Source organism: Phyllosticta citriasiana (genome assembly GCF_038021145.1).
Source record: "Phyllosticta citriasiana strain CBS 120426 chromosome Unknown IWZ02scaffold_15, whole genome shotgun sequence".
Classification (NCBI taxonomy): Eukaryota; Fungi; Ascomycota; class Dothideomycetes; order Botryosphaeriales; family Phyllostictaceae; genus Phyllosticta; species Phyllosticta citriasiana.
Window position 1 is genome coordinate 892,620 of NW_027117292.1, and position 26,987 is coordinate 919,606.

Here is a 26,987-nt window from a genome sequence, read left to right on the forward strand (position 1 = left end):
GTTTGACCAGGGTCTCTTTGAAGGGTAAGCAATGTGATTTCTCAGATTCAGCAGTATTACCTGCCTTTCCTGAATATTTCATTACCACACAGCATGAAATATGGCGCCGACCATAGAGGAGTTCAACATATTTGCCCGTCCTGAGCCGTGTCGCAGTGGCCCAGTTGGGGCCAATTAGTCACGATCACCAGGCTGGTCGTACGACATTAAGCCTCGTGATACAGGCAAAGGCAGCCCGTGGGTGATGGAGTCTGACCATAGGAAGTCGAAAAACTGTGGGTCTCGGCGGTTTACCCCAGATCCGGGGATTTGGCTTCCCCGGATTTGCTATGCACGCGTAGTGACCCACTCCGCCTGATCCCATGCACGTCCAGATTCGTAAGGCTCACCCCAGCCAAACATTTCCAAGGACTTGTGAGAATGCGCGTCTGCTTTCCTCGCGTGCTCGGTCGATACCGTACTCGTCCGCTTGCAGTAGTTTGAACCGACTTTCGAAAATTCCCGCGTGAGAACCGCAGTCTGACCCGTGGTATTTTTCTCCACGACGAAGACTGCGATAGTTCCCCCAACTTTGCCAAGCTCCAGCGGACACGCCATCGGCCAGACCGACCACCTTGGCAGCGGGGCGGATGATGGATGCTCTCGTTTCGAGGTCAGAGTCCACGGCCCGACTTGTGTGAAGAAAATCTGGCTCGGAAAGCCGGGCGGTTGTCCGACGAGTCTTTGAGGCCTTTGTCGAAGCTTCGCGCGGCAGAAGCTTGTCCAAAAAGCTGTCCCATATACCGTGCGACGACATCCACATCAAAGAAGAGTCCCAAGACATGTAAAAGAAGTCGACAATGTGGAAAACTGCTCGCGGTGGCCACTGTACATGCTGACGGCGTTGGCTGACTCCCGGTCTCATTCTGGCGACACGACCGTCCCCCGCCTACGTGGCTGATGCGGACGAATCCTTCACAGTACAACACGCCATTTCCACCAGCTGGCCAAACATGGGTAACAGCATGCGGGGAACCACCCTAATCTTTCCGAGTACAGAGCGGCGCGATGCTTGGCATACGCGAGGGCGCCTGATGTCGTGTGGAACGAGGCTGTCGTCGTTTGGCAGCCGATGTATACGGAGTTGACGATTTTGTAAGACCACAAGGAACATTCCGAAAGCTGCCGACTCGGCCTGATTGTGGCTTTTCCTCTCCGCGTCAAACTCGTGGGGATTATAATTTCGCCTCCACCATGTCTCCGAAGGTCGAATCATACGACGAAGGTTGGAAAAGGCTGTAGTCGAGCGGTATTTTCTGTAAAGCCCAAGACGAAACAACACGAGGACGAAGTCGGGACAAGACGCAAGCAAGCCGTGCTCAAGCGGTACAATTTCCGAATCCAGCGAACTTGTGCGCTTGTTCTCGAAGAGGCAAAACGATTGAGGGGACGGGTCGAGGTTGGAGAGATGGATTGGAGTGCGGTCTTACGGCGGTCGGAGAGAACCAGAGCTGAAGATTTGTAAACGGCAGCGTTGTCGAATCTGCAAGTGAACAGAACTGTTGGCGTTGAGCCGACACTCGATGGATTTCTGCATTCCTGGTTGATTACATCAAAAAGCGAACAATCTCCGCGGACAAAACGAGAATGCTAAATGGCAAAAATGCTTCCACTGAGATTTGAACTCAGGACCTCGGCATCACCGACATCTGTCGATACTAGTGCCGCGCTCTACCAACTGAGCCATAGAAGCTGGTGGGATGTTTTCAAATTCTAAAGAGCTACATGACCTTTGCAAGATATATATACCAAATTTCAAGATTCACGGTCAAACACCGTTTCAGGTAAGTAGAGCTCGACAAGGGGCGAGAGAAAAGGGCCAAGAGAAGATGAGACAGGGCTATCTTCATGGTCATTGGCCATGTTGTAGCGCCGTGTTTGAAGTTGTTCCAAGAATAGGTGGCTGACGACGCGAAATTTTGGAGCAACAGAAAACGAGAAGTCAAAAACGAAAGCTCAAGCCAGGCGAATCCATCAGTTGTAAAAGAATCCACCCAACCAGGAGAGATGGTCGAAGAAAGGTCAGGAGTGCAACTCGAGAAGCTGGTGCGATAAGCGGGGTGAGCAGGAGTTGACGAGAATGCCATCACCACGTTCCGAGGCGGTGCAAGACGCTGTGGCGCAGACAGAAATGTGGGGAAAGAGGAGACCAAAAGTCGCACGGATCTTGGCGGCTTGGATAGAAGGTGGCCAGGCCGTAGATTTGAAAGCAAGAGAAGAGTCTCGAGCATCCGATGTTGCTGGAGGAAACGGGATGAGCCCTGGAAACACCTACCTGTCCACGGAAACTGCTATCAAAGTGTCTCGATCATGTTTCGACAGCCTGTGCGAAGAGCCGAGGCTTTAAAGGAGGTGCCAAGTGCTGAGCAGACGAGAGAAGGAGGAAAATCGCGTCGAAGGATGCGCTGTCGCTGTGAGTTGACAATCCAGAAGCAGTGGCGCGTGTGCCGATCCGGAATCCAAGGGAAACGGCACGGACGGGTCTTGAAGAAGAGGTCGTGAATATCGAAAGTTGATGAGAGGCGGGAGACCGAGAGGAAGATGATGAGAGGGTGAAGCATGTGTCGTCGTGAAAGCAGCACGGCATGGAGGAGTTTTCTCTTTGGCATCTTCGCCAGGAAGGAAGTCTCCGGGCAAGTCCCAGCCGCAGGGATGACGCAGCCTCGACGCACGGCCCGAGCCGGTCCTACCTACATGTACCTTAGCCCGACTGTCAGCCCTATGTAACAGCTCCTCCGCGCCGCTCCATCGCCGTCCTCGCTCCGCTTCGATTCCTCACTCCTCAACTCCTCCTCGGAACAGCCATGCCCAACTTTCTCTCTGCCGCCGGCAATCTCGTCCAAGGCGCATTATCGCTGGCCAAGGGCGAACGCTCCTTCAAGGCAACCTTTGCTCCAATCCAAGGAGCTCCGCTTCCTCGCACCGGACACAGTGTCAGCGTAATAAAAGGGCGCGCATACGTCTTTGGCGGCGAGGATGCCGACGGCCTTATTGTCGACAATTATATGCACGTCATCATCTTACCCTCTTCGGGAGTCCAGGAAGCAGACTACTATTCGATCAAGGCAAAACCTGCTGCAGCAGACGGCCCAGTCCCCGCACCGCGCAAGGGACACAGCGCGTCGGTAGTGGGCGACGACATTTTCATTTACGGGGGTGTCTTGTCAGAAGACTACGAGCAGGAAGCTGAAGGGGTTGTCTGGGTCTTCAGTCCGTTCCGGTCGACCTGGACCGCGCTGCACCCAAGCAATGCAGCTCTACCTACGCCAGCCCCACGATCTCACCACGCATTCACAGCGACAGAAGAACCAAGACCAAAGGAATCGACACCACGCCAACAGCCAAATCTCCCCCAGCAGCCGCCCGACCCTTCGCTCCACGTTCCCGAACCCCCGGCCCCTGGCTCCTGGGGCACTCTCTTCATATCATGCGGCGCAACCACGAACCCGGTAGCCAGCGGCGCACCCATTCACGATCTATGGACGTTTGACATTCGCACGCGGACATGGACCTCGCTTGCCGCACCGCCGGGCCCAGCACGCATCGGCGCCGCAATGGCAATGGTTGGAACACGGATCTATTTGATAGGAGGATCAAACGGACCAGCCGCAACGCCCGACACCAGCGGCGGCGGCAACGTTGTGCCATCAGAGCTATGCACCCTAGACGTGAGCGGGCTGTGGAAGTTTGCCGAAGCAGGCGGGCCACCAGCACGGACACAGAACTCACACTGGGAGATACTGCCGCACGAGCAAGGCGAGGGGCCAGACGGCAACCGGACTGGCGCATCGCTCATCGAGTACGCGACGGGCCACGGGCGACACTACCTGCTGCTGGTGGGCGGCGGCAAAGACCAAGACGCGGTAACGACGGCCGAGCGCGAGCTGCGCGGCCTCGAGGAGCCGCCCGCCTACTGGGACGACATGTGGGTGTACCAGCTGCCGGCGACTGCGGGCAGCGGCGCTGGCCTCAAGGACGCCACGCGCCGCCAGACGCAGCTCGAGACGCGCGAGGGCCTCTGGGCCGAGGTCCTGTACCAGTACGTCAACGAGGCCGGCGACGTGGTCAGGGAGCGTCCGCTGTCGCTGTCGGGAACCGGCGCCAAGGGCATGGGCAGCCGGATGGGCTTTGCGGCTGCCAGGGGCACCGAGGTCGAGGGCGCGAGCGTCATTGTTTGGGGCGGCGTTGACGAGCTGGGCAAGGCATTTGATGATGGATGGATGATTGCTGTGAGCAGGTAGGCGAGCGTTTGGAGTCTCAGGGGGCGTCATTGTCGCCAACCTGACCTCGCTCGGGAAGGTACATAGGTCAGCAGGGGAGTGGAGGAATCATTCCTTCACGGTGGAAATGACGCTTCTTGCACTGTACTGCACATATTCCATACCACCCATTCTCGGCCTATACTGCACTGCACATGGCCTCGCGCATGACGATGTACGGCCTCGAAGCGTTATGGCATCTCCTGAATATCTCTTTCATTCTCAGCATTCAAGTGAGCAATACACAGCAGTTGATTGCAAACATCCTTCTGCGTCAAACGCGCGTTCATATATACGCACAACCTCATGCGCGTGCTTACGCAGCGAGAGGCACAACGCCGCATGATGTGACGAATGCAGGTAGGTTACTACCGGTACATGCATTGGTGCAGACAACAAGGTACATGTACCTACCCACCATGCGACAGCACCGTGCATGTTAAAAAATGACACGCCCTGAGTCTAGCCTGGCTGCCTTTCGAACAACTGCTCCTTAGGCGCGGCTGCGGCGGTAAATGAATGCTCCCTGGCGTCGTCACCTGTAGTAGTAGTAGAGCAATGAGATGTTCCCAGCAAGATACAGCGTCGCGTGTCTTTTGGCACCTGCTTTGATACTGTGGATGGACAGATGGATGGATGGATGGATGGATGGATGGATGGATGGATGGATGGATGGATGGATGGATGGATGGGTATGGGGACTTATGATGGTACAAGGTAAGGTAGGTAGGTAGGTAGGTAGGTAGGTATGTACCTTGATGTCCCTGTCCATGTGTCAAGTGTCCAAATTACATCACATCCACTTACCCCTGCTGCCCTATGTACCTACCTACCACCACCAGACCACCACCACCAGACCACCACCACCACCATGACCACGACCATGCATGGCCACGAAAACAGCAACATCTGCCTACTCCGACCCATCCACCTAGAGATACCGCGCAAGCGCTTCAGCAGCCCGCGACTGACGGACTGACATACTAAGCACGGCACCACGTGCAAAGTCAGCGACATTGGGAGTCAGAGTTGGACGACATGATCCACAGAGGCTGCCGGAAGAGGCGAGACGTCCCTACATACATACCTTACCCAGGGAGCAGTCATCCGGCATCACAGCCCCGCCTCGCCTTGGGAGCAGTCGTCCGCGGCCACAACTGAGGTGCGCTTGGCGAGCTGGCCGTTGTCCATATGGGAGAACCAAGACCAGACACCTACGTACCACTACTGTATATGGCGCCATGGCACGTGGAGTGAGGTGCTCGCCGTCCTGCGTCACACGAGCAGTGGCAGGTACAGATTACCTTGGCCGCCCACTCATTCAACGGCAAAGCAAGCCGCCGGTCATATAAGAGGTCTGAGGAACCGATCCGATCCGGCTACATGATATCCCTCACACTTTACCCACGACGTCCGCGAAATGGCCAAAGCGAATGACTGATTTTCACGACTTCTTCATTCCGATTCCGTTTCGAATCGCTACGTTACGCTGCTTTACCCAGTAAACCAAAGAGCAAATTAGACAGGCGAAAAGACGGCTAGACGGATAGGACAATTTAGGCGCCGACTCGAGAGAAAAAGACATTACGCTTCAAGACGCAAGCAAGTAAAGAAAAGAAAAAGAAGCAGCACTTTCAACGACAGTCCACGCTCTTACCCTCCTCGCACGGAACAATTTCTTAGACGCTCGAACGACTATTATGACGGAAGGCAGGGCAATTTGATCGCAAGACGAAGAGACGACAATGAAGCGAGTAGCGCCACGCTCAACGCTCCCACGCGAGAAAAAAGGAAGAGACTTCATGAGAGGAGAAGAGAAGAGAGAAGAAGAAAAATTCAGTCTGTCTACCGCTCCAAGCAATCGACCAACAGCAACAACAGTCATCGCTCAAGAGAAGCAAGCAAGCAGAAGCATGCCACCATGCCATGCCATCCCTACGCTGTCCGAGAAGAAGTAGAAGAAGAGTAATGCAGGAAAAAGGAAAGGCGACCAGAAAATCCAGAAGAGAGTAGCCCCTCTAAACGCCTTGCGAAAAAAGCGAAATCCCAGGAAAGCCCAGACGCCTTGCAGAAAAGTAAAGACCAACACGGAAGAAACCAAACAGACCAACGCCTTCTATGCCGTTCCCTTCCTCGTCATGACCAGAAACCAGAGACGACGACCCAACGCGCGAACCGTGTGCGTGTGTACAACTGGAGACAAGAGCAAAGAACAGACAAGACAAAGAAGCGGTCGTAAAGTGTCGTAAAACCCAAAGCCCAAATCCCAGACGTAAGATATGTCATGATGAAAAGTCTTACGCTCCCATTTGTCTTTTTTTGCGTCGATCAATTTCGAAAAACAAAGTCATTTTGTCGTATTCCACCTCTTCTCTTCTTTCGTACATCTTCATAAGTCTTCCTTATCAAGCATGAAAGGGCAGAAAGACATTCTACACCTCTTCCTCTTCCTCGACGGTAATGTGCACGACTTCGTGCTTGAATTCGTCCTCGGGCTTGGACATGAGGCGGCAGCTGGCAGCCGGGCCAACGCGCGTCTGGCGCTTGTTCTCGCGCTTGAAGAGTGGGACCTGCACGGCGCCAATGAGAGCGACAAGGGCGCTGAACCACCAGGGAAGCGCAGTGAAGTTGGAGTGGGCGCCGAGGCCGTAGAGCCAGCCGCCAATGGGAGACGACAGGGTGCGGCAGGCGGCGCCGGTGCTGGCAGCAAGACCGTTGATCTTGCCGAGCATGGTAGGCGAAGGCGACGCCTCCTTGATCAGGATGAGGAGAAGAGGATAGGCGACGATGGAGAAGAAATTACGGACGATTAAGCAGGCATAAATGGCGGGATAGAGCCAGTTGGATGGCATGAGAATGAGGTATGGGACGATGAAGTAAGCAAGGGGGTGGCCGACGGTGACGAGGATGAAGAGGCGCCACACGCCCATCCACGAAGCCATGAGGGGGAAGACGACGGCCTGGATGAAGAGGGCAATGACGCCGTTGACGGAGAGGATGGCGCCGACTTGCTGAATCGTCATGCCGAGACCGCCGGCGAGGGGAAGAGAAGACAGGGCAGCGACGTCCTCGTGGGCACGCTTGTCTTGCAGGAAAATGGGCAGCAGAGTGTCGTACGTCATGCTATGGTAGGTAAAGAGACCGAGTGCAATCACAAGCATCACCACGCTTCTAGTAAAGACGGTGGTTGGCTTGACTTCAGGGGAGCCTTGTACACATTGTCCGTCGGCCTTGACGGTCCAGTTTTGCTCTTGCTGCACGTCAACTTGGTCAAAAGTGCCGTAGGACTCGGTGGCAAGGTTAGCGGCAGCATGCGCAGTCGCACCAGCAGTGGGCATAAGCGGAGTCTCAGCCGACGTCTGCTGCAAATCCTGAGGGCTGCTCCAGGGCTGCATGTCTGGGTGAGTTTCCTCGAGGAAGAGCCACCCGGCAACAATGGATCCAACCAGCATCAAAGTGCAAATGAGGTTTGGAAGAAGGTAAGGAAAGGTGTCAAAGACGGAGCCCTCGGGGAAAACGGCAGGGTAATTTTTACACGGTTCAGCAAAGTACCCGCCAATGGAGGCTGTTTCAGTCAGCATCAAGAAGAGGAGGTGATGATTCAAGCGCCGTCAGTCTGCAAGAGCTAGGGAAGATACTTACGACCAACGATGGTTCCGACGGACCACACAAATGGCATGACGGCGTAGGCTTTGGCTTGAAGATGTTAGTGAGGGTTGAGAAATGGGGCGCAGGTCAACATACGTTCGTGTTCTGGCTTGTGGACTAGCTCGCCAACCATGGTCTGGATGACGCCAATGTTGCCGTTGAGGATGCCACCGAGGACCCTACCCAGCAAGGCGACCCAAAAGTTTTGAGCAAAGCCAACGACCAGAAGCGAAAGAAGAGTGCCGGCGCAGCCGAGCAGGAGGACGGGCTTGCGGCCGATGCGGTCGCTCAGTCCGCCCCAGTACATGCCGCTGAGGGCCTCGGCGAGGGCAAAGGCCGAGATGAGAATGCCCGAGTAGAGAGCAGCATTGTTCTCGTCGGTGACATGGTAGTGAAGAACGAGCTTCCAGGCATAGGGAAAGATGGAAGTGAGGGCAATAGGCTCTGCGACTCTGACGAGGGCTGGGGATCGAGTGAGCGAAGAGGAGGCGACAGACAGAAGGAGAGGAGAGACGTACCGAGAACGAACAGTTGGCTCGTGGGAAATTTGGAGGGATCGCGAGGATATCTTCTCTGCTGGGTAAGAAACATGTCTCTCCAAAAACCTGTTGCTCTTACGATCGTGTCAAGACGCAACGGAACTCTGCAGCAGGGATGTGGCTGGTGAAGAGAAGGCTTTGGCTTGACGGGGGGGGACACTCTTTTGCAGACGAGCGAGCACTGGACGCAGTCGAGCAGACGTGGGAGTGAGCGCCGAGAGCAAAGCAGAGGGAGGGAGTGGGGAGGAGAAGCGCGAGAATTGGCAGTGCGGGCAAAGGTTTTATTGTTTCCATCCGGCGGCGCGGCCACGGCACATGCTTGCTTGCTTGGTCTGTGCGGGTGATGCTTTCCCACTCGGGCAACCCACTTGCATCGGCAGAAGATTCACGAAAGCCCGCCGCGCATCGTCCCGAACCACGGCCCAAGCGATGGCTCTGCTGCTCACCGATCGCCAGCGCCGGCGGCATGCGATCGCAGTCAGACCTCATCGTCTTCGCTCCCACCGTCGACAGACTGCGACGCTTTCATGTTGCTGGACGTCGTCGCAGCGCGAGTCAACAACCAAGTCCCGGGTGCCAGGGCAGGTGATCGGCCGCTAGGTAGCGTCGTCCCGGCTGCGTCTTTGTGAGAGCCGTGATAGGCCAATTCGTCTGTGCACGGCAGAGCCGCCACGGGCGCCATGATCCGGTCGAGACGACGTCCATCCGTCCAACAACGCCTGTTACATGCAGCTGTGCGCCGTTGCTCGGAAAACTCGCCATGGCGCCCACTTGGTCCAATTCGGAAAGAAAAAAAAAAAAAAAAAACACCTGTCAGCTATACTTCAAGGGTCCAAGCTACGACCTGTCATCCACGGTACCAGTCGTCGACCTTGACACACGCTTCTCCATCCCATGACCCTTCGTATCTGCTCCCGACATCGTCCTCCACCACTCTAGGCCCTTCGGTCGCATCAGCTCTCTCGTGTCATCTCCCATTCATTGCCGCTGCTTTATGTTACCAGAAAATCGCTCACTTGTTGCTGTGCGACTGCCGACATAGTCTGGCCCCGAAGGATCACCGTCTCCCATGTCGCCTCTCCTTCGTGCGTGGCACCCGCTTCAATTCCTCTGGCCTCGTCCTCCCGCCGCCAGCCTGGCCCACTACACCTACGCGCTAGGCTAGTCGACTCCTAATCACTGCGCGTGGCGTGTTTAATCAAAATAGGGCTCGGTACCTCGCCTCGGAGTTGCACCACCTAGGAACGTGCATGTGTTTCGCCTGATCCAACATGCGCACCTTTTTCCAACGTCGCCTGTCGTCTTTCCCTCTCGTCACCACGCCAGCTCCTGCCGTGATGTGCGACTCGCTCGCTCCAACTGAGCAAATCGCTTCTTCCTCGCTCAGTTTTCCCATTCTCATTTCGCCAACCAGTTAAGGAGTCGCCGGCCACATTTCCCTCGCAAGTTCACCCAGATGAAGCCTGCCTTGGTGAGATTGCCCTTGAAGCCATAGGACCAGCCGTGGTACTTGCAGCTGAGGATGCTGGCCTTTCCGGACTGCGTCTCGACGATGGGGTATGCTCGGTGTCGGCAGCATGCAAGGTCGGATCTTGGGATCAGGCATCTTGATGCGAGTTATTTTAAACCTGGGGCTTAATGGTCGCTGCTTTGGATCGGCACTACGAAGCGGTGCCATGGTCTGTCCTCCACGTATCGTAGGTGGGGAGACTTTGTGGTGATAGTGCAGGCGAAGATGGGGGTGGGGTTGCAGCGGGTCAAGGGGTCCGGTCCAAAGCCCCGAGCTGGGCGATAAGGGGCACTGACATAGGTTAACGCTTCTCCAGAAAACACAAAAGCGGGGGATCGAGCTGAGGATAAAAACTCGTCCTCGTCCTCAGCAGGTTTTCCTCGCGCCGCTGCCTTGGTGGTTGAGCATCGGTGCTGCAGCCCTTTGTTGCCCAGGCAGTTGCCGCTCAGAGTGTTGGGTACGAAGCAGACAAGCACCATTGCCACGCGACGCAAGGTGCGCACTGGGAAACATCCTGTCCTTCAGGCAGGCAACAAAATTCGCAAGCTTGAGAATGGATGCGGTTGCTGCAGACGGGATGACCACTGCCGGCACGTGCATGCCACCACAGCCACTCAGGTCAGGTCGGTCCCGTCGGGTCCGGGTACAGTGCCTGCGACGAACGATGACGTCGGCACAGTGTGGCGCAAGCAACAGCGACGCGAGTTGAGTGGAGCGAATCTGGATTGTTCTGTCCAGTCCTTTCCACTTCCAACCTTCGCTTCCCCGTTGCCCCTCAGTGCCCCGAGCTTCCTGCCTTGGGTTGCCTTCCTGCCTACCTTACCTGTACATCACTCGACCAGCCTCCTACATAAACCTGTCCACGCTTCTCCCTCTACCGCTACCAAACGCATTCGTCGCCCCGCAGTCCGCAATCCTTAGCTCCCAAGCCAACCGTCCGCACAAATTCCGCAACCCGCCATGACTTCGGTCCACGTTGAACACATCTCCGCTCAAACGAGCGAAAAGGAGATTCGCGACTTCTTCAGCTTCTGGTGCGCATTGCCCGCCCTTCCCCTCCTCGTCCCAAACAAGCTCTAACCCTGCCTAAAAGCGGCAAGATTTCGCACCTCTCCGTCACGCCTACCGCCGAGGGCACTCAATCTGCGACCGTTACCTTTGAGAAGGAGACGGCTGCCAAGACCGCCCTGCTCCTTGACAACACGCAGCTCGGTCCCGCCCAGGTCAAGGTCTCGTCGTCCAAGAGCATCGACGACCTCGCTGGTGGCAAGGCCGGCGAAGAGTTTCCCAAAGAAGACCCCATTGAGCAAGAGGACAAGCCGCGTGCCCGCATCATTGCCGAGTACTTGGCCCAAGGATACGTCATCAGTGACAGGGCGATCGAAAAGGCCCTTGAGCTAGACCAGAAGCAAGGGTTATCCTCCCGCTTCACCTCGGCTCTAACCAATTTCGATACCAAGTTCAAAGCTAGTGAACGGGCCCAGACTATCGACTCCAAGTATAAAGTCACTGAGAAGGCCAACGCCGGCTGGCGCAGTCTGAACTCGTACTTCGACAGAGCCCTCGGTACACCCACTGGTCAAAAGCTACGCCAATTCTACGAACAAGGCAGCAAGCAAGTCATTGACGTCCACAACGAAGCTCGTCATCTCGCCAACCTCAAGAAATCACCCTCCTCGGGCAACATGAACATGAACATGGAGACCATTCCTGGCACCGACAGGACCAAGTGCGACTGCGGTGCCAATCTCACCACCTGCCCTTGCGCTCCTGGCAAGTGCGCTTGCAACTCTTGCGCAAAGAATCCAGAGGTGTCTGGCATTCACCAAGTTCCCGGCACCGAGAAGACGACTTGCAACTGCAGCGGCTCCACCGAGGCCTGCGGCTGCGCCCCTGGCAAGTGTGCTTGCGGCTCGTGCCCAAAGAACAGCGACGTCTCTGGCGTCGAATCGGTCCCCGGCACCAACAAGACCAAGTGCAACTGCGGTGCCACCCTCTCCAAGTGCGGCTGCGACGCCGGTGCCTGCGCTTGCGAGTCCTGCGCAAAGAACAGCGACGTCTCCGGCTTCGAGCATGTTCCCGGCACCAACAAGACCAAGTGCAATTGCGGTGCCAACTCTTCCGAGTGCCCTTGTGCCGCTGGCCAATGTGCCTGCGCCGATTGCGGCAAGAACGAGGCTCCCGTCTCCTAAATTGGATCCGCTACGAGCCGCTCACAAACGCTACATGGTTGATACCCAGGATGGTGGAGGAAGATTGATTCAAAAGGCTCAGTTTGTGGCAGCGACCGCTATTTGCACGGATTGACGATGAAGGATGAATTTTCTTGCTTTTCGGTTTCTTTTCTCTGCTCGCGAGCCCGCTTTGACAGGCTTTTGTATTGTTATGATGGGATACCAGTAGTTGCTCTCTTCCTTTTCTCTCTCCTCGAGCCTTTCGAGAGCTTTGATACGGCTTTGGTTCTCAAGGGATCTTGTGGGTCAGTGAACGGACTGAATAGAGCAATCGAGGTAGAATCATATCATGGATGTTAAGCACTGTCTCAACTTGCTTTTGCCGTCTACGACATACTGGAGTTGCGTGAAAAGACGTCTTCGAGAACCTTTTCGGCTTACATGCTCAACGAAGCAGCTTCACACATTGCACACTGTGAACCTTCACATGGCGTCCTTCCATGCCGCACCCCCTCCACCATACCACTAGCCAAGCCGCGCTGCACCATCCATCCATCCGCACAAATGTCGCTGCACCACCACCATCTCTATGACCAGCCGTTCGTCGATCGCACCTCACACAGACCGGCGGGATCGCTCGCGACTCATCATCGCCCACCCGCCCGCCACCCATTCAGAGCTGCCTTACCTAGGTACCTTACCCAACGGTCCATGCATCCGACTGACAGACTGGCTAGCTGGCTGGCCAGAAGAAGCAGCGACCGCACAAACAGCGCAAGCAAGGCAAGCGAGGCAAGCAAGTCGAACGCGCGGTTGGTTGAACCGTTCGACCTGGCGATGCGCGTTTTGTGCGGCGGCTACATCCCTGCAGCAGTAGTGCGTGGGTTGGGGGGTTGCCGCCACCACATGCACACCTGGCCAGCCCTACTTCGGCGGCCAGCACATCCTTGTTTCTGGAGGAAGAGCTAGGCTTGTTTGGGTCTGGCGGGCAGGGATGCGATCGCCGCACTTTTCGCGCATCTTCAGTTGACGGGACCGCGCGCGGGAACACACTCACGTGACACAGCGGGGATCTGGCTGGGGAGTGGGTGGTCGGGCGAGAGATGAGGGTTTTGTGGGGTTGGTGGGAGGGTAGGTGGGTGGTTCAATGGGCGTGTTGGGTTGGGTTAGGTCGTAGGCGGGCGGGCGGGCGGGCAGGCAGGCAGGCAGGGAGCGAGCGCTGAGTGCGTGTGGGAGAGAGGACGTGGTCGCGGGGGGGGGGGGGGGGGGGGGGGGGGGGGGGGGGGGGGGGGTGTAAAAGCGGCGAGGGGTATCGGTTTATGTTGTTTGCCTCCCACGAACGAGTGGTTTTGGCGCCCTCTGAATAGACTTATTGATAGATAGACCAGGTACGTTGTTTGATGGTGGTTGGCTTACTGGCTGGTTGGCTGGCTGGATGTCTGCTGACAACTCTCTAAGAGTGACCGAAGCCGCAGATGAATGCTCCCGAATCGCAACCATGGTAGCAGAACAAAGCTTTCCAGGCGGCGTCGCCGCCAACATACAACCTGCCAACACATTCGAAACAGACGATCGCTGCCCTATGGTTACACAGAAATAGTAAGATGGAGTGGTGATAGACTCAGTGGTGGGCGTGCGGTGGCGCGCCTCCGCTCAAGGCTCTGGGAAATGGATGGCGCGATCCGCACCGCGAAGGCCGCGCTCGCCTAGCAGCTCAGGGAGCATATGCAGCCCTCAGATCGCATCTTCGAGCTTTCGAAGCTGCCGGTTAATGACATGGAGCAGCATAGGCGGCTGTTGGCGTTGCTTGAGGAGGAGGAGGAGGAGGAGGAGGAGGAGAAATCGCAGCCTAAGGCGTGGTTTACGCGTGTTGAGAGTGTTGAATGGACGGGTACCGTATGATTAGGAAGGCGCAGGCTGAGAAGGATGAGAGGGAGAAAGAGAGGGATGATTGAGAGCTGATGACGTTCACCTCTAAGGTGCGTGCGGAGCGAGCGTGATCATGGGAATCTTGTAAACTGACACCATGATTGACCTGCAGAGGTTGTGATGAAAGAGCGTTTTGGGTGGCTCGTTCCATCTGTCTAGCTTTTTTGTGTTTTCTCCCAATCAGCTGTGTAGCCGTTTGCTCGCGTCCTCGCTCCTTCTCCTCTCGCTTTGTCCTTCCTATTGCTGCACTGCTCTACCATCACCACGAAATCGCCGTCTGGGCCACCTGATCAACACTGCCGCTTTGCATACCTCGAAGCCCCCCCCCACCCCCCCCCCCCCCCAGTTTCTCCAATGTTGTCGCTTTATGAACTTGCAAATTTTCGAGTGTTGCTCCTCAATAGACTCCAGTTGCAATTCGAGACGGCATGTATTCACCAGTAATTCTGGTCACCAACAGCGTTCTCAAAGATCTCCAGCAAATCCGTCCAGTCGGCAAGAGGCTTATCAGGAATCCTGACCGTACCGTCGTCCTTGTAGAAAGAGCGGACGCGGCGGATGGCACCACCCTTGAGGCGCGACAAGACGTAGAGCAGGCGATCGTTGGCGGTGGGATAGAAGTGGCCGTCGAGCTGCATCTTGAGACGCATGTGCAGCTTGAAATCTTGCCACTCGGTCTTGTCGCTGCAGGGATTGCCACTGAAGGTTGCTGGGTGCGGAGCGCGTTTGCTCTGCTTGTACCACGGTGGGTTTGTGTCGTTGGAGGTTGAGGCGTCCTTGAGCTGCTTTGCGAGGCTGGCGATGGTTGCCTCTGCTGCGTCGAGTATCTTTGCCTCCGCGTCCCTGATCCTCTTGAAACACGCCTCTCGCTCTCTCACCAAGGAGTGTGCGCGTTCCATGGTGTTGTTAATCCTGAAGAAGAGCTTGGTGGCGTTGGTTTTGCTGGCAAGACCTCAGTCGGCGAGCTCAACAGGACTGTTGACAGTGATGCCTTCTTTGACGAGGAAAGGCTTTACTGTCCGCTGGAGAGGCGTGTCGCAATAGTCGGATTCGTTCCGGTGGTCGGAGATATTGGCCAGAGCCTTCTCACCAGGCGTCGACTTGTTCTAGGTCCTCCGTCTTTGGTCGATCCGAGGTGAATGAGGCAAGCTGGTCCGCTGGATCACCCACAGGGCAATGAGCGAAAGAGCTGCACGACTGACTGACTGAGAGAAGAACGCTGCGACAGCCACGGCTAGGGTGCGGCAGGCTGGAACTTGGACGAATTGCTGCTGCGTCAACTTGCGAGCGACAGCACCACCTAGAAGCTTCCCATCTACTCGTCTGTCCGCGCTGTTGCGTCCGACGCAAAAAGAAGATAATGAAAATAGGAAACGCAAAACAGAAAAATCGAGCCAACGCCCTGGAACCCAGTCGATGTGAGCATTGGGGGATTACTTCAGGCTGGTTCTTACTCTAGGAGCCAATCTTACATGTTGTGCCAGGAGGTAAAAAAAAAAAAAAAAGTTTTGTGTTCTACAGTCCTAATTAGCCACCTTTTGTTTCGCTGAAGTTGCTCACGCGGTTGAGGGCATGGTCGAAGCTGGCATTGATTATTTACTCCCTCAATAGTAGGATGACAATGTTTCTTTGACTGCGAGTCTGTTTTAACGATGTGAGGACTGGTCCATCCACCATGAGGTAACTTTGACGCCGATATCATGATCAGTTGCTCTTTGGTCAACCAGTGAGCGATCCGGGGCGCATCAATGACGATTCACCCATTGATCACGTTCCGTATGGTAACCTGGAGCAGTACCGGCACGTAGGGGACGGGAAAATTCCAGATTACTCTTTCTTCAACCTACACGTTAAGAACCATCGCACGCGAACACGCAGAGGTGCAGTCGACGGAAAGAAAACAATCGAGAGGACTAGATAAATTGAGAAACCCACCCAAAACACCAATGTATGCTCGAAACCATCAATGTCCATTTTCATTTTCCCACCCACCAGCTCACATCTCCAGTGTGGCGATCCTGCCTCCCACGTCGCCATCCCTGCCCCACAGACCCTGCGCAAACCCTCTCTCTAATCATGTCCAGATAGCTGCCACGACCGGGCACCGCGTCACCATCTGCACTCTGCTCAAGCCGCCGCATAATCGTTTTGAGCGTGTCAAACTTGCGTGCCTGTACCTGGTACGCCGTCGTCTCAGCGTCGCCGCGGCCACCGACAATATTTGTGAAGCGCGGCGCTGGGCGCAAGAGACAGGGCAATATCGGGTTCCCTGCGCGCAGGATACAGGCAAGACCGTGAGAGGGAAACTCGGAAGGGACAGAGGTGGCAGATGATGCCGTGGTGGACCAGTTGGCTGTTGCGACGGCCTTGACAAAGTCGAGGGCGGCAAGAGCGGTTTCCTTGAGCGCGAGGGTGTCGGCGCATTGTGCGATTTCAGAGGCAAAGCTCGAGTTTTCGTTGGTATAGAGGTAGTAGAGGAGCGGGCAGCGGTGCTCTCGGCCTCAATACGGGCAGGAGAGGTTGCACTCGAGTTGGGAGTGGCAACCGGCACAGGGAACGTGATTTCTTCGAGATATCTGGTCCATGGAAGATCGTGGCAAGAGTGCGTAATGCGTCGGCATTGTGTGGGCGGTTCAGAGGGACCAGTGAAAGAGGGCATGATTCCCAGATTGACTCAGGATTCCGGGAAAATCGTTGCACGAGGTAGCGAGGAGAGGACGTGCAGTCGTGAATGGGGAGACTCTCCATGTGCCCATTGTGTGGTTTTCACGTTCTTCAAGACGTCCATCATGCGGTGGAGAACTCCATTTCTAGTGGCCTCTGCTGTCTCGAAATCGGAAGGATAGGTGGAGGCGTACGTGGCGAGTAATTTGCGGCAGGCCGGTAAAGGTAGGAGACTTCAAACGTTGGGTGAGAACGGGGGTCAATGTAGGTAGCTAAGGGTACGGCCGTGGAGCCCTGTAGACTTGAGATATTCGAGAGCAATGGATTCGTGGTGAGATGCAATCGACTTCGAGGGCTGATTGCAGGACTTGAGCAAGTCTGAGAAGAAGTCCATGAGACTAATGTGCATAAGCACGTCTCCATATAGTCGACGGCATGCAAGGAGATAAAGTCGAGCAGGCCAGTAGACTTGAGACCAAAGCTTCTTCGATGTCAGATGGTGAGAGGGACTAAAGGCAGACCAGCATCAGGGTGCCCTACCTTGGCAACCACGTCATTAGCTTGCTTGCGCTACTGTTTTCCGAGATCTACTCGGGGAGGACTTTGTGAGCGTGGGCCTTCGGGCACCGCATAGGGCAAAGAACAGACTGTAAACGTCCTTGTCTCCAAAGACACGTTTCCACATGAAGCCGGTACCATAGCTCGCAGTGGCCCCAGGGCTCGGCACAGTAGCTGTAGGATCACCATGGCCTCCGGAGTTTGCGTCTGGAGCAGAGTCCATCCCAAGAACATCTGCAGGATCCTTGTCGACCTGGAGGAGCTTGAAACAGATGTGGCCCGCCCTGTCGGCAACTCCAATGTCTTCAGTAGCAAGCCATAGCTGGATAGTCGAGAAACAATGTCTGGGGTGCTGGCAATGAATTCGGCGTGTCTGCTGCTAAAGATGGCTTTTTCCAACAGCGACAAGGCTAGCGTATGAAAGGGGAGAGCCGCGAGGTCGAGACCAGCGGAGAAGTCGACAGGCGGCTGCAGGGATCGAATAGAGTCAAAGTCAAAAGGCTCTATCAGTTTGGTCAAAAGCTGGATTACGGGCGCCGGATCCTGCTGGAGCTGCGGGAGAAGGCGGGCAAGCTGCTGGACCAAAGACTGTATCGTAGCCTGGTCTAATCTGAGCTGGGGCGAAATAAAGGGCAGCAGCGTGTCAAAGAGAGTCGTGTCCAAAGGATGGGATGGATCTTGTTCGACGTCGTCAGATGAGCAGGCAGACGCTCGAGAGCAGCGGAGACAGGGTCCTGAGCCTCAGAGGCCATTTTGTGCGCAGTTCCCAGTGCAAGTGCTGTCGCTCCGCTTGGGAGATTCTTCCTCAGATGTGAGTGAGATGGTGATGGATGAGGAGTGTAGTTTGCGGATTTGGGTCTAGCAGCGGGGCATGCCCGTCCCCCACCAAGGCGTCCGTGCGCGAGCCCTGGCTTTTGGCGCTGCGCGTTCTGTCACAACTTTTTCCAGCTCGTCCTCTCCATCACAACAATGCGTACCGCGTCCCTGCGCCTCGCCTCATTGCCCATTGTTGCGCCGACCTTGAGCCTCATCAACCGATAGCCATCGACGTTCACTACTCATCTCGCCCATCATGCCCCCGAAGATGGGTCTTTTCCCGGAGGCGGCGCCCGGCCGCGGCGCTGGCAAGATTGCGGGCGTCGATGTGCCCTGGAGGTCGACCACGATTTGAAGATTGACCACAAGCCGTCAGAGCTGTTCCCAGTAAGTTCAAGCTGTCAGTTGTGCCTATCACTTGCACGCCGCGTCATGCGACATCTCGACCGCTACTGAGCTAGCCACATGGCTCCTCCCCGCCTTATCCTCTGTCCCTCTCCGCCCAGTCTAGCATCCACAACACAGGATGCGCATTCTCAATGGACACCTCGAAATCTTATCCCAAAAGCAGGACCCGAAGCTGACGACCTGCAAGCCCAGGGCGCCGGCCTATGGCACCCCCGCCTCGTCGCAATGAGAAGGCTGCAGTTGCCCGCTATCGCGCTCTTCGGGAGCGCATTCATGAGGGTCCTCTCTACACCGTCCTCGGCGACACGTCGCGCGTCCACCAAGAATCGCGGAACCCAGACGACTGCTCAATCGAACCCTTTTGAGAGCATGCCGACCTACACGCAGAAGTACAAGAAGCAGAGGCGCACGATTCCGCGTCTGGATACACGTCCCTACGGTGAGTCGCCACCGCGCTCAATGTCAGACAAGAACTCCAACTGACTTTGGTAGTCGAGAGCTTCTTCCCCACCGAGCTTTGGGCGACCCTGGAACCCCATGAGAAAGACGGCGCAAACGCAGAGGCCCGCAAGAAGCGCAAGAAGCTCCAAGTCGCCCTCTCTACAAGGCTGTCGCGCCTTGAGCAGCTCGAAGAAGACGGAACTTCGGCCACGACGATGACGAAGACATGGACAAAGATGACGACGAGGGACAAGGTGGAGGAGGAGCAGGATGTCGACTTTGAGGAGGACGAAGAAGACAACGATGACTACAAACGCCGAGCAGTACTTTGAGAACGGCGAGGACGACGACTACGGCGGCGACGACCCCGGCGGTGACGGAGATTGGGATTAAAACGGCGCTCACTGCGGTTCCTCTGGTCTTGGGATTGCATGGCTACAAGGCGTTTTGGTTCGGCGCCACAGTGCGCATTCGACATGGCGAATTTGGCGCGACTGGACTCTCTCAAGGCGCTACTACTCCTTCTCCATCTTCCTCTTCCAGGCGCATTGCGGCATGCTCCCCTCATGTGGGGCTGGCTAGTTTACTCAGTAGGCACTTTGGGCACTTAGACATCTGTCAAGCGACAGGCATACAAAAGCCAGATCCGATGAGATCTGATCTGATCTGCAACTCGCTCCTCCTCCCTTGCACCAAAAGATGCGTTTCCACGTGCTGCGCGCATCTTATGCATTACTCAACACCCCTCACCCATGTCTGTCATGAGAAACGACGCATGTGAAAACCGCACGCACGTCAACAACGTTTGCGGTAAGTAGGTAAGCGGGGAAACGCCCTATAGAAACAGTCAACGCGTTGCCGAGAACACCTCCATCATCGTCTATCTGCCTGTATGAACTCTGTCCCTTGAGCATTCATGTGCCAACACCATCGACACATGTGCGAACTCCTCACTGCCTGGCCGCTATCGCATGTTCTCTCTCTCTCTCTCTCTTCCTTTCCCTTTTTCCCATTGACCCCCGCAGTGTTGCCCATAAACTTTTTTTTTTTTTTTTTTTTCTCTCGTGATTTCTGCCATAGGTAGGTAGGTAGGTAGGTAGGTAGGCAGGTAGATGCGACATTAGCTGATCTGAGTTCGCTGCCGTAGATGTAGTCGTCGCACTCGGAAAAGCAGAAGCAACCTAAATGCAGTGAGATGACCCAAGCGTCGGGTGTGTAAACCGACCGACGACGAGCAGAAAGGGAATGCCAGGGCATGCATGGGAAGAAACCACGGGAGTAGGAGAGAGCGGAGTGGCCTTTTTCTTCGCCTATCTATGCCACCACGTTCATGGTTGGTACTCGTCTTCTACAGCTTGTTGCTGCCTCTCGTATGGCTATGAGCATGATGATTGGACACAAACGCCGTGTTCAAAGGTGCGGCGGCTTGGTATCGATCACCACAGCCAAGACCATGTCGCAAGTACCTTTTTGTCATTACCGCCCCTCGTGCAGACAGCCAGTCTAGCGCTCGACTAACCAGCCGAATTACTCGACGTCTCAATCCCTCTCGTCTCGTTTCGCCCGTACAGCAGTCAACCAGTCATTCGCCGTTGTGCTGTAGCAGCAGTAATGCTGCCGCCCAACAACCCGCACCCGCACCCGCTTCCCTGTTCCCGACAGACAGATGTGTAGACAGCCAGACCGGTACAGACAGGCACCCACGAACAAGTACTCAGAAACACGCTTACTCGTTCTACCTTGGCAGACAACCAAGCAATCAGGGGGACCGCGGCGACGAATGCTCCCGCGCTGAGTCCGCCTGTTTGAACGAGCAAGGAGGCGCGGTGAGGGCGTTGGGCACCACTCCCTCTCTTTGCTGCTTACCCGGCTCAGTCCGGTCAGTCAGTCAGTCACCAAGAGATCGGAGACAGAAGCAGGTACGGGCGGGACAGGTACGGGCGAGCGAGCGAGCGAGCGGGGTGGGTGGGTTCGGTTGAGGACGATTACAGGCACGCGCGACAGGTACGATGGCGTCAGGTATCTAGGCAAGGTGGGTAGGGCATGGCAAAGCAAAGCAAGCGAGCACAGAGCCGCCGTGGAGGCGTCAGAGGCGGGCAAACGGTAAGCGGGCAGGGCAGACAGGCAGGCAGATGGGCAGTTCAACGGCGAGGGGTCCAATGGGTACCTGGGAGCGTCGTATACCGAAAGCAACACCTAGCACAAGCAAACAGACACACAGAAGTGCAAAGAGGTACCGATTATGCAAATGCCGAGACTTGGTTCGGTCGAGAGAAACGAAACGGATTTACCAACGAGTCGTTCATGATGGAAGCTTTCTTTGAAGCGGCTGAAGCGACTGCGGCCCCGCGACTCTTGCATACATGTACAGCCCTGAGCATGAGCTTGAGGCTGAGGCTGAGACGGCTTTTGCGTAGAAGCGCGGACGGCTGCTGCGGATAGAGCAAGGTAGATTGCCGCGTCCTTGTCGAGAGAATTGAAGCTGCGGAGGGTGAGCAAGCAGTGTGTGGCTGGGAACTGCTAAGTATAGCGCGTAACGGGAAACGAGGAACCAAAAAAAGGGGTGCGGATGGCGGCGTTTCGAAGTGCCAAAATAAGCGGGTGAGAGGCAAAGCGGAAAAAGGGGATGGAAGGGTATGTTGTTGGACTGACGAGTCGCGATGAAACCGCGTAGGCTATATATAATGAAGATGTGGTTGATTGTGGAGTCGAGATGGAGAAAATAAGGGGCTGGTAGGTTGGCTTGCCGGGGGAAGGTAGTCGTAGATTGATGGGATGCGAAGAGCAACGATGATGGTGAGTACTGCATATTCTGGTGGACATGAGGATGGGCGTTTCTGAATAAAAAACAGGTAGAAGATGAGAGCTGCAATGAGTAGGTCGTTTGGCCATTTCGAGCAGCACGAAGCTGCAAAGTAATTTCCGTGATTTTGCAATACTGGCAAATGGCCTCGAAGAGAGTGTCGTTCCACGAGCAGCAGACACCCGTGTGCCGTGCAGCAGACGAGATGAGATGCGTACCTCTCTGCATGTAGCCGTGTAGTGACCAGACGCGCGATGCGCAGTTTTACAGCGAGACGCGCCCATCGCGCGGCAGCAGTCTTAGACGACAGATGCGACATGAGCAGCGCACATGAGAGTCGGAAATTGGCGCTGCTTCTCGAGTGCCGTATCTCTCTCTGCTGCTGGATTGATAGTGGTCGAGGCCGACGCAGAGCCTCGCCGTCCCCTCACCTTCACGATCTCATGTCGACCTCACCTCGCTCCTCGCTCCTCGCTCCTCGGCTTCCGCGTCGTAGTCCCCTCTTCACGCGCCCATCTCGAGGATCGCGAACCACAGCTACATCTGGGACTCCTGCTGTTCCTGCCCAACGCCATGCTCGATGATCGTGATGCCACCGACGGTCCCGCTTCACCGTGGCATCGCATTGCGTCACCAAGCTCTAGCCATGGGAGCACGCAGGCACCGTGGCAGGCAGCTTAACCTTAACGGCCGAGCTCTGTCATGGATGTAGGTTTTTGGGCGACGACGATTCAGAGACCGACCGACAGCACGACGCGGACCATGGCCGACGTTCGCCGGGTGTTGCCCTAGCGATCGCCAGATCGCGTGCAGGCGCTCTGGGCCGCAAGCTTAAGTGCACTTCGACGCTGTCATTGTCGCAAGCACAGTCGCCGAGTCCAATATGGAAAGGCGCGGTTGCGTTGCCGGTTGCGGTGCAACTTGTGCCTGCAGGTCGCAGATTGTTTCATAACTCTCGGTCATACCGCACAGTGCAATGGATGGATTCGTTTGCGGACCGTCGGAACTGCGGTCCTCGAGTGAGTGGTAGCCCAGAGAATATGTGGGGAGGAGGGTTTGCCGGGAGTCAGACGATGGGGAGGGGAGGGGAACAAAGTGCCCTACGTCACAGCGGGCTGGGGATGCCCCGGAACATGACCTCAAGGGCGACCGACCTGAGAGGAGCGGGAGGTTCCTGGGGTCCGTCAGGTCGTGAAGCTTGGCCCGGCTCTGCGGTTTGAGTTTGAGATGAGATGGTCCGAACAAACTTTTGACGACCGTCTAAGACATTCTGAGGGAGAGAAGAGCGCGCTGATCCGGCGTCGATTTGCGGTAATTTGCAAGCAGAGTAAGACCGTGGCAATGCAATTGGCTGGGTGGTTGTGGTTGTGATCGTGATGTGTCTCCATCGTGAGCGGATTCTGACATGGACAGTTGTGCAGTACATAGATAGACATTACCCACAGCACAGCAGTCGAGAGCCAGTCAGTACCATGTGGATTTTACGGCATAGCTCAAGTCACCATGCATCTTCAACCGTCAGATTTCTTCCGCGACGCTGTCATGCAGTCGGGCCGAGGCTGCTGGCCTTTTGAGTCGCCATCGTGAGCGGCGATCAACGGCCAAGATTCCGTGACACGGCGGAATTGAAAGACTTCCGTTCCATATCACGGGGGGACAGTGGTCACGTCACGGCACTGAGGCTCGAAAGGAATCAACGACACCAGGACGTATAGGAGTAGGTAGGAGAGAGGCAGCGGTTGATTGATTGTGAATGTGATTGTGATTGTGCCCGTTTCGGCTCTCAACACCACGACTCCAGATGCCATCCATCACCTGCGCAACCCCCGGCTGACGTGACGTGCGCTTCCTCCAACAGAATCCCTTGCCGTGCAACCGTCCCCTCTGAAACAACGCAGCCGTGCCGTCTGATGTCAGTCTGCCATGTACAGTACAGTACATACATACATACATACATACATACATACATACATACATACATACATCAACAGCGGGGCTCGGTGTCACCCTGGACCCCGCTCGTTACTCACTCGAGTCCTTCTGGAAGAGGAGAACCCCTGTCCCCGCCATGGTCGCGCCCATGCTCCCACTCCCCGGGATCAGGCCTCTTGCCCCGCTGAATCGTCCTTGAAAGCGACAACATCTGCCTCCACCACCTCTTATCCCACCCCGTCCCTCCTCTCCGTCCCCAGAAATGACCGCCGCTCTCTAGACGTTCCACCTCATCGTCTCCACTGCCTCGAATCAAGTCGCCATGGCCGAGAGTGACCAGTCAACTGCCCCGGGCCTCGAGGTAAGTCCATGTTTATATTGCTTTGCTCTCCTCCCACTCCTGCCGTCTCCAACTCGCCAGTCAAGATGCTCATTGAGTCCGTCCAGGTGTCCGTCGCCGTGTCTGCTGTCGTCTCCGCTTTCAACAACGGAGCCGGTCTGCTTCATGCCCTGCGCAAGTCCCGTGTCCGCCGGAGGAGAGGCGAGGAAGGCTTCAAGGAGAAGGTTCTGCTCGACTCCCTCCTCAGCGGTGAAAAGGCAATCGACGAGCACTATGCCGCCTTGTGCAAAGAGTTTGGCAAGGCTGCTCGCACTGGCGATGGTGAGGTGATGCCGCCCCGAGTGGGAGAGAGCCTTGAGCTAATTTTTCCTGTCCAGCCATTGCGCGTGATCGCCTGTTGCACGTTGCCGTTTCCATGCAGCCAGAAGTCATTCGAGGCTTGCAGATCGCGACGCGCGACGACTCGGCAATCCTCGATTTTACAAAGCTCCACGAAGCTTCGGTCATGCTCCGTCGCGATGCTCTCGAGGCCCTGGCAGACTTTCGCCAACGACTGGCCGACGAGCATCCATCGAGCCCGAACATCCCGCCCTACTCCACTGATCGGTCTTTGATGAGCAGCAGCCAAAACTCAACCTTGTCTAGTCCTTTCCAGCGCTCGCGATCCTCGAGCTACTTTTCCAGCGCGGACGTCCCTCCGACAGTCACCGTTCTCCAAGGAGACGACCCAAAAGCGAGCAGGCTGTCTCGCGTCTTTTCGCGACGAAGGAGCAACTCGGCCCGCAGCTCCGTCAAGCCCCCGCGTGGCCTGACTCGAGTGGGTTCGGCCGTCAACCTGTCCAACAACCAATCCTGGGTTTCTTCGCACAAGGCCGACGAAAACCAAGATATGCTCAGTCCGCTACCGCAGCAGTCTCCGGTTGAAGTTCCGCCGCGACGCAGACCGCTGATGGATCCTCTCCCGCCGCCACCGCCACCTCCGGCCTATTCGCCGCGCCGACGGAGCAAGTACATGGGACTGGACGAAAAGACGGCCGGATCTGTTGCTCTCCGTCCTATCCATCCGCTGGAGAGGGAGGCCTTCGGGTCTTGCGACCAAGATGAAGCCGAAATTTCTCCCGTGTCCGAGCCAGACTCGCGTCAAGATTCGGTCATGCCATCTCCGGGGGATACCAAGTCCACCGAGGAGCTCGACAGGGCCTTTATTGACGTCACCCAACGTTTGAACATGAAGCATGATGCAGAAGCTCGCCCAAATTCCTGGACAAGCGACTCTGCCTCCGTCTCGTCGGCCAGTGTCTACTCGACCGAGGACAGCATCCAACCAGACAACACCACTGTCGCGTCTACGGCCTATGCATCATCGCACCACTCTCCTTCTGGCAGCCGTACGTCCGAGGAAGTTAAGAGCGTTGCCCCTTATAGCGCCAAGTCGCCGCACCTGGCCCGCCACAGTTACACTTCCATTGTGAATAGTACCCCGTACTCTGAAATACCTGCGGCACCCACGGCTATTCATCCTGTGAAGCGCCCAGGCACCATTCGCTCCATACGCTCCATTCGGTCATACTACGGTGGCCACCGTCACGCCAGCAGTGAACCAACTCCTCCACTCCCTACGTCTCCGTTGTCCTCATTCTTCTCTAAGCCCTTTGTCGGCCCTCGAATGCAAGATGGACCGTGCAAACAGAACAGCTACTACAACTTTTGCAAGGGTGCCTGGGGTCTTCGCGAGGACTTCAAGAAAGGCCTTGCCATACACGCCAAGCCCCTAGGCATGTACACTTCTGCCATGGTCTGGAAGTGTAAGCACTGCGCCTTTGAGGGACCTGCCTGGGTCAAGAGCAAGCCGTACCGTACCGACCCCAACGTCTACACGTTCGAATGTCGCATCCCTAACGGCCCCAACTCGGACGGTACTTTGCTGGTCAACATCCGGTACAAGTGGATATTTTTGGCCAAATCCCACGTCAAGGTAAAGCCAAACGGTCTCTTCCGTCGATCGTCCCTCTCGGCATCGAGCCTGTCTGCTGGCTATTCCAGTGCAGCTGTCAACCCCCACGTCCAGCAAAACCTCGTCCTACGCGCGTTCTACATCCCTCCGCCGGCCTCCGCCGGTACCTCCGTTTCCCACCGCAGCCGTAGCCGCAGTAGGTCTCCGTCGATGCCGTCCCTCATGGCTGCCGCCTCCAGGTCGGAGCAGGACCCCCCCAAGCAGAACGATCGGTACTTGCGCAAGGGCGGCCACAACTTTGGCTGCATTTTTTGCTGCGCCGAGGGTCGAGTGACGAGCGTCTTTGGCAGCTTGGAGTTGATGCTCAGACACGTGGCCGAAGCTCATGCGCAGCCCGGCGTGCTCACTGTCGACGTCATGGAACGAACAAAGTGCGTCGCGGGTCGCAGCCCTGGTGCAGGCGAAGAATGCGACGTCTGGTGGACTTCCGTCGAGCAAGACTCGTAATGTTTCACACGCAAGGGAAGAAGATGTCGGGACGACGACGAAGCGGAAGACCGCGGATCCATGGCAAACACGATGCAACGCAACAGGGATCTCGCGTAGAGGCGGAGGCGGAGAGCGGATGCCGGGCCGCTGCCAGGCGGAAACATCAAAACACTTGACCTCAGGAGACGGATGCGCGGTGACGCATCCATCCTTGTGATGGTTGCGTATATCGTCGGATTGGATTGCAGCAGCAGTCCAGTCAGCGAGCTCGACTGCACCCTGCTTATTCTTTCCTTTTTCTCTTTGCCACATCTTTCCTCATCTTTCTCTTCGTCCGTCCGCTGGACCGGCTGGCCTGCGTGTGTGCGTGCGTGGCTTGTCCACACGCGCCTACACCTTGTCGAAAAAACAACTTGCCTCCCCCATTTGTAATCCCCAGATACCCGGACCGTTGCACAGATGACAGACCCGCAGACGGGCGAGC

The 26,987-nt window shown here is 56.3% G+C and overlaps 8 protein-coding genes and 1 non-coding gene across 9 annotated transcripts; 5 read left to right on the forward strand and 4 right to left on the reverse strand.

Moving 5' to 3' along the window:
* Nucleotides 1–1,643: 1,643 nt before the first annotated feature.
* On the reverse strand, nt 1,644–1,732 carry IWZ02DRAFT_t112. Its single transcript has one exon. It is a non-coding gene; the product is annotated as a tRNA-Thr (tRNA).
* A 1,044-nt stretch (nt 1,733–2,776) lies between these two features.
* Nucleotides 2,777–4,280, forward strand: IWZ02DRAFT_426590 (uncharacterized protein; the record flags this gene model as incomplete). The annotated part of the gene is made up of 2 exons (XM_066765907.1): nt 2,777–3,875; nt 3,924–4,280. The coding sequence occupies exons 1-2, from the start codon at nt 2,844–2,846 to the stop codon at nt 4,278–4,280; spliced, it is 1,389 nt and encodes a 462-aa protein (XP_066619169.1). The 5' UTR covers nt 2,777–2,843.
* A 51-nt stretch (nt 4,281–4,331) lies between these two features.
* IWZ02DRAFT_92778 (uncharacterized protein) lies at nt 4,332–4,787 on the forward strand. Its single transcript, XM_066771426.1, has one exon. It carries the CDS (start codon nt 4,454–4,456, stop codon nt 4,739–4,741), a length of 288 nt encoding a protein of 95 aa, XP_066619170.1. The 5' UTR covers nt 4,332–4,453; the 3' UTR covers nt 4,742–4,787.
* Nucleotides 4,788–6,456: 1,669 nt separating this feature from the next.
* Nucleotides 6,457–8,851, reverse strand: IWZ02DRAFT_92845 (major facilitator superfamily domain-containing protein). The gene is made up of 4 exons (XM_066771427.1): nt 8,465–8,851; nt 8,043–8,408; nt 7,941–7,994; nt 6,457–7,863 (listed from the first exon to the last, which is right to left on the reverse strand). Exons 1-4 carry the CDS (start codon nt 8,535–8,537, stop codon nt 6,731–6,733), a joined length of 1,626 nt encoding a protein of 541 aa, XP_066619171.1. The 5' UTR covers nt 8,538–8,851; the 3' UTR covers nt 6,457–6,730.
* Nucleotides 8,852–10,955: 2,104 nt separating this feature from the next.
* Nucleotides 10,956–12,187, forward strand: IWZ02DRAFT_384787 (uncharacterized protein; the record flags this gene model as incomplete). Its single annotated transcript, XM_066765357.1, has 3 exons — nt 10,956–11,029; nt 11,089–11,929; nt 12,068–12,187. The coding sequence occupies 3 exons, from the start codon at nt 10,956–10,958 to the stop codon at nt 12,185–12,187; spliced, it is 1,035 nt and encodes a 344-aa protein (XP_066619172.1).
* Nucleotides 12,188–14,532: 2,345 nt separating this feature from the next.
* Nucleotides 14,533–14,997, reverse strand: IWZ02DRAFT_436653 (uncharacterized protein; the record flags this gene model as incomplete). The annotated part of the gene is made up of 1 exon (XM_066766549.1): nt 14,533–14,997. One exon carries the CDS (start codon nt 14,995–14,997, stop codon nt 14,533–14,535), a length of 465 nt encoding a protein of 154 aa, XP_066619173.1.
* A 611-nt stretch (nt 14,998–15,608) lies between these two features.
* IWZ02DRAFT_462302 (uncharacterized protein) lies at nt 15,609–18,177 on the reverse strand. Its single transcript, XM_066768270.1, has 10 exons — nt 18,030–18,177; nt 17,553–17,997; nt 17,337–17,481; nt 17,065–17,243; nt 16,799–16,995; nt 16,392–16,771; nt 16,315–16,367; nt 16,197–16,275; nt 16,162–16,166; nt 15,609–16,137 (listed from the first exon to the last, which is right to left on the reverse strand). The coding sequence occupies exons 1-10, from the start codon at nt 18,070–18,072 to the stop codon at nt 16,095–16,097; spliced, it is 1,569 nt and encodes a 522-aa protein (XP_066619174.1). The 5' UTR covers nt 18,073–18,177; the 3' UTR covers nt 15,609–16,094.
* A 424-nt stretch (nt 18,178–18,601) lies between these two features.
* IWZ02DRAFT_436654 (DNA-directed RNA polymerase III subunit Rpc31-domain-containing protein) lies at nt 18,602–19,317 on the forward strand (the record flags this gene model as incomplete). The annotated part of the gene is made up of 2 exons (XM_066766550.1): nt 18,602–18,983; nt 19,037–19,317. 2 exons carry the CDS (start codon nt 18,602–18,604, stop codon nt 19,315–19,317), a joined length of 663 nt encoding a protein of 220 aa, XP_066619175.1.
* A 4,587-nt stretch (nt 19,318–23,904) lies between these two features.
* On the forward strand, nt 23,905–26,742 carry IWZ02DRAFT_93046 (uncharacterized protein). Its single transcript, XM_066771428.1, has 2 exons — nt 23,905–24,066; nt 24,590–26,742. The coding sequence occupies exons 1-2, from the start codon at nt 24,043–24,045 to the stop codon at nt 26,519–26,521; spliced, it is 1,956 nt and encodes a 651-aa protein (XP_066619176.1). The 5' UTR covers nt 23,905–24,042; the 3' UTR covers nt 26,522–26,742.
* Nucleotides 26,743–26,987: the final 245 nt, after the last annotated feature.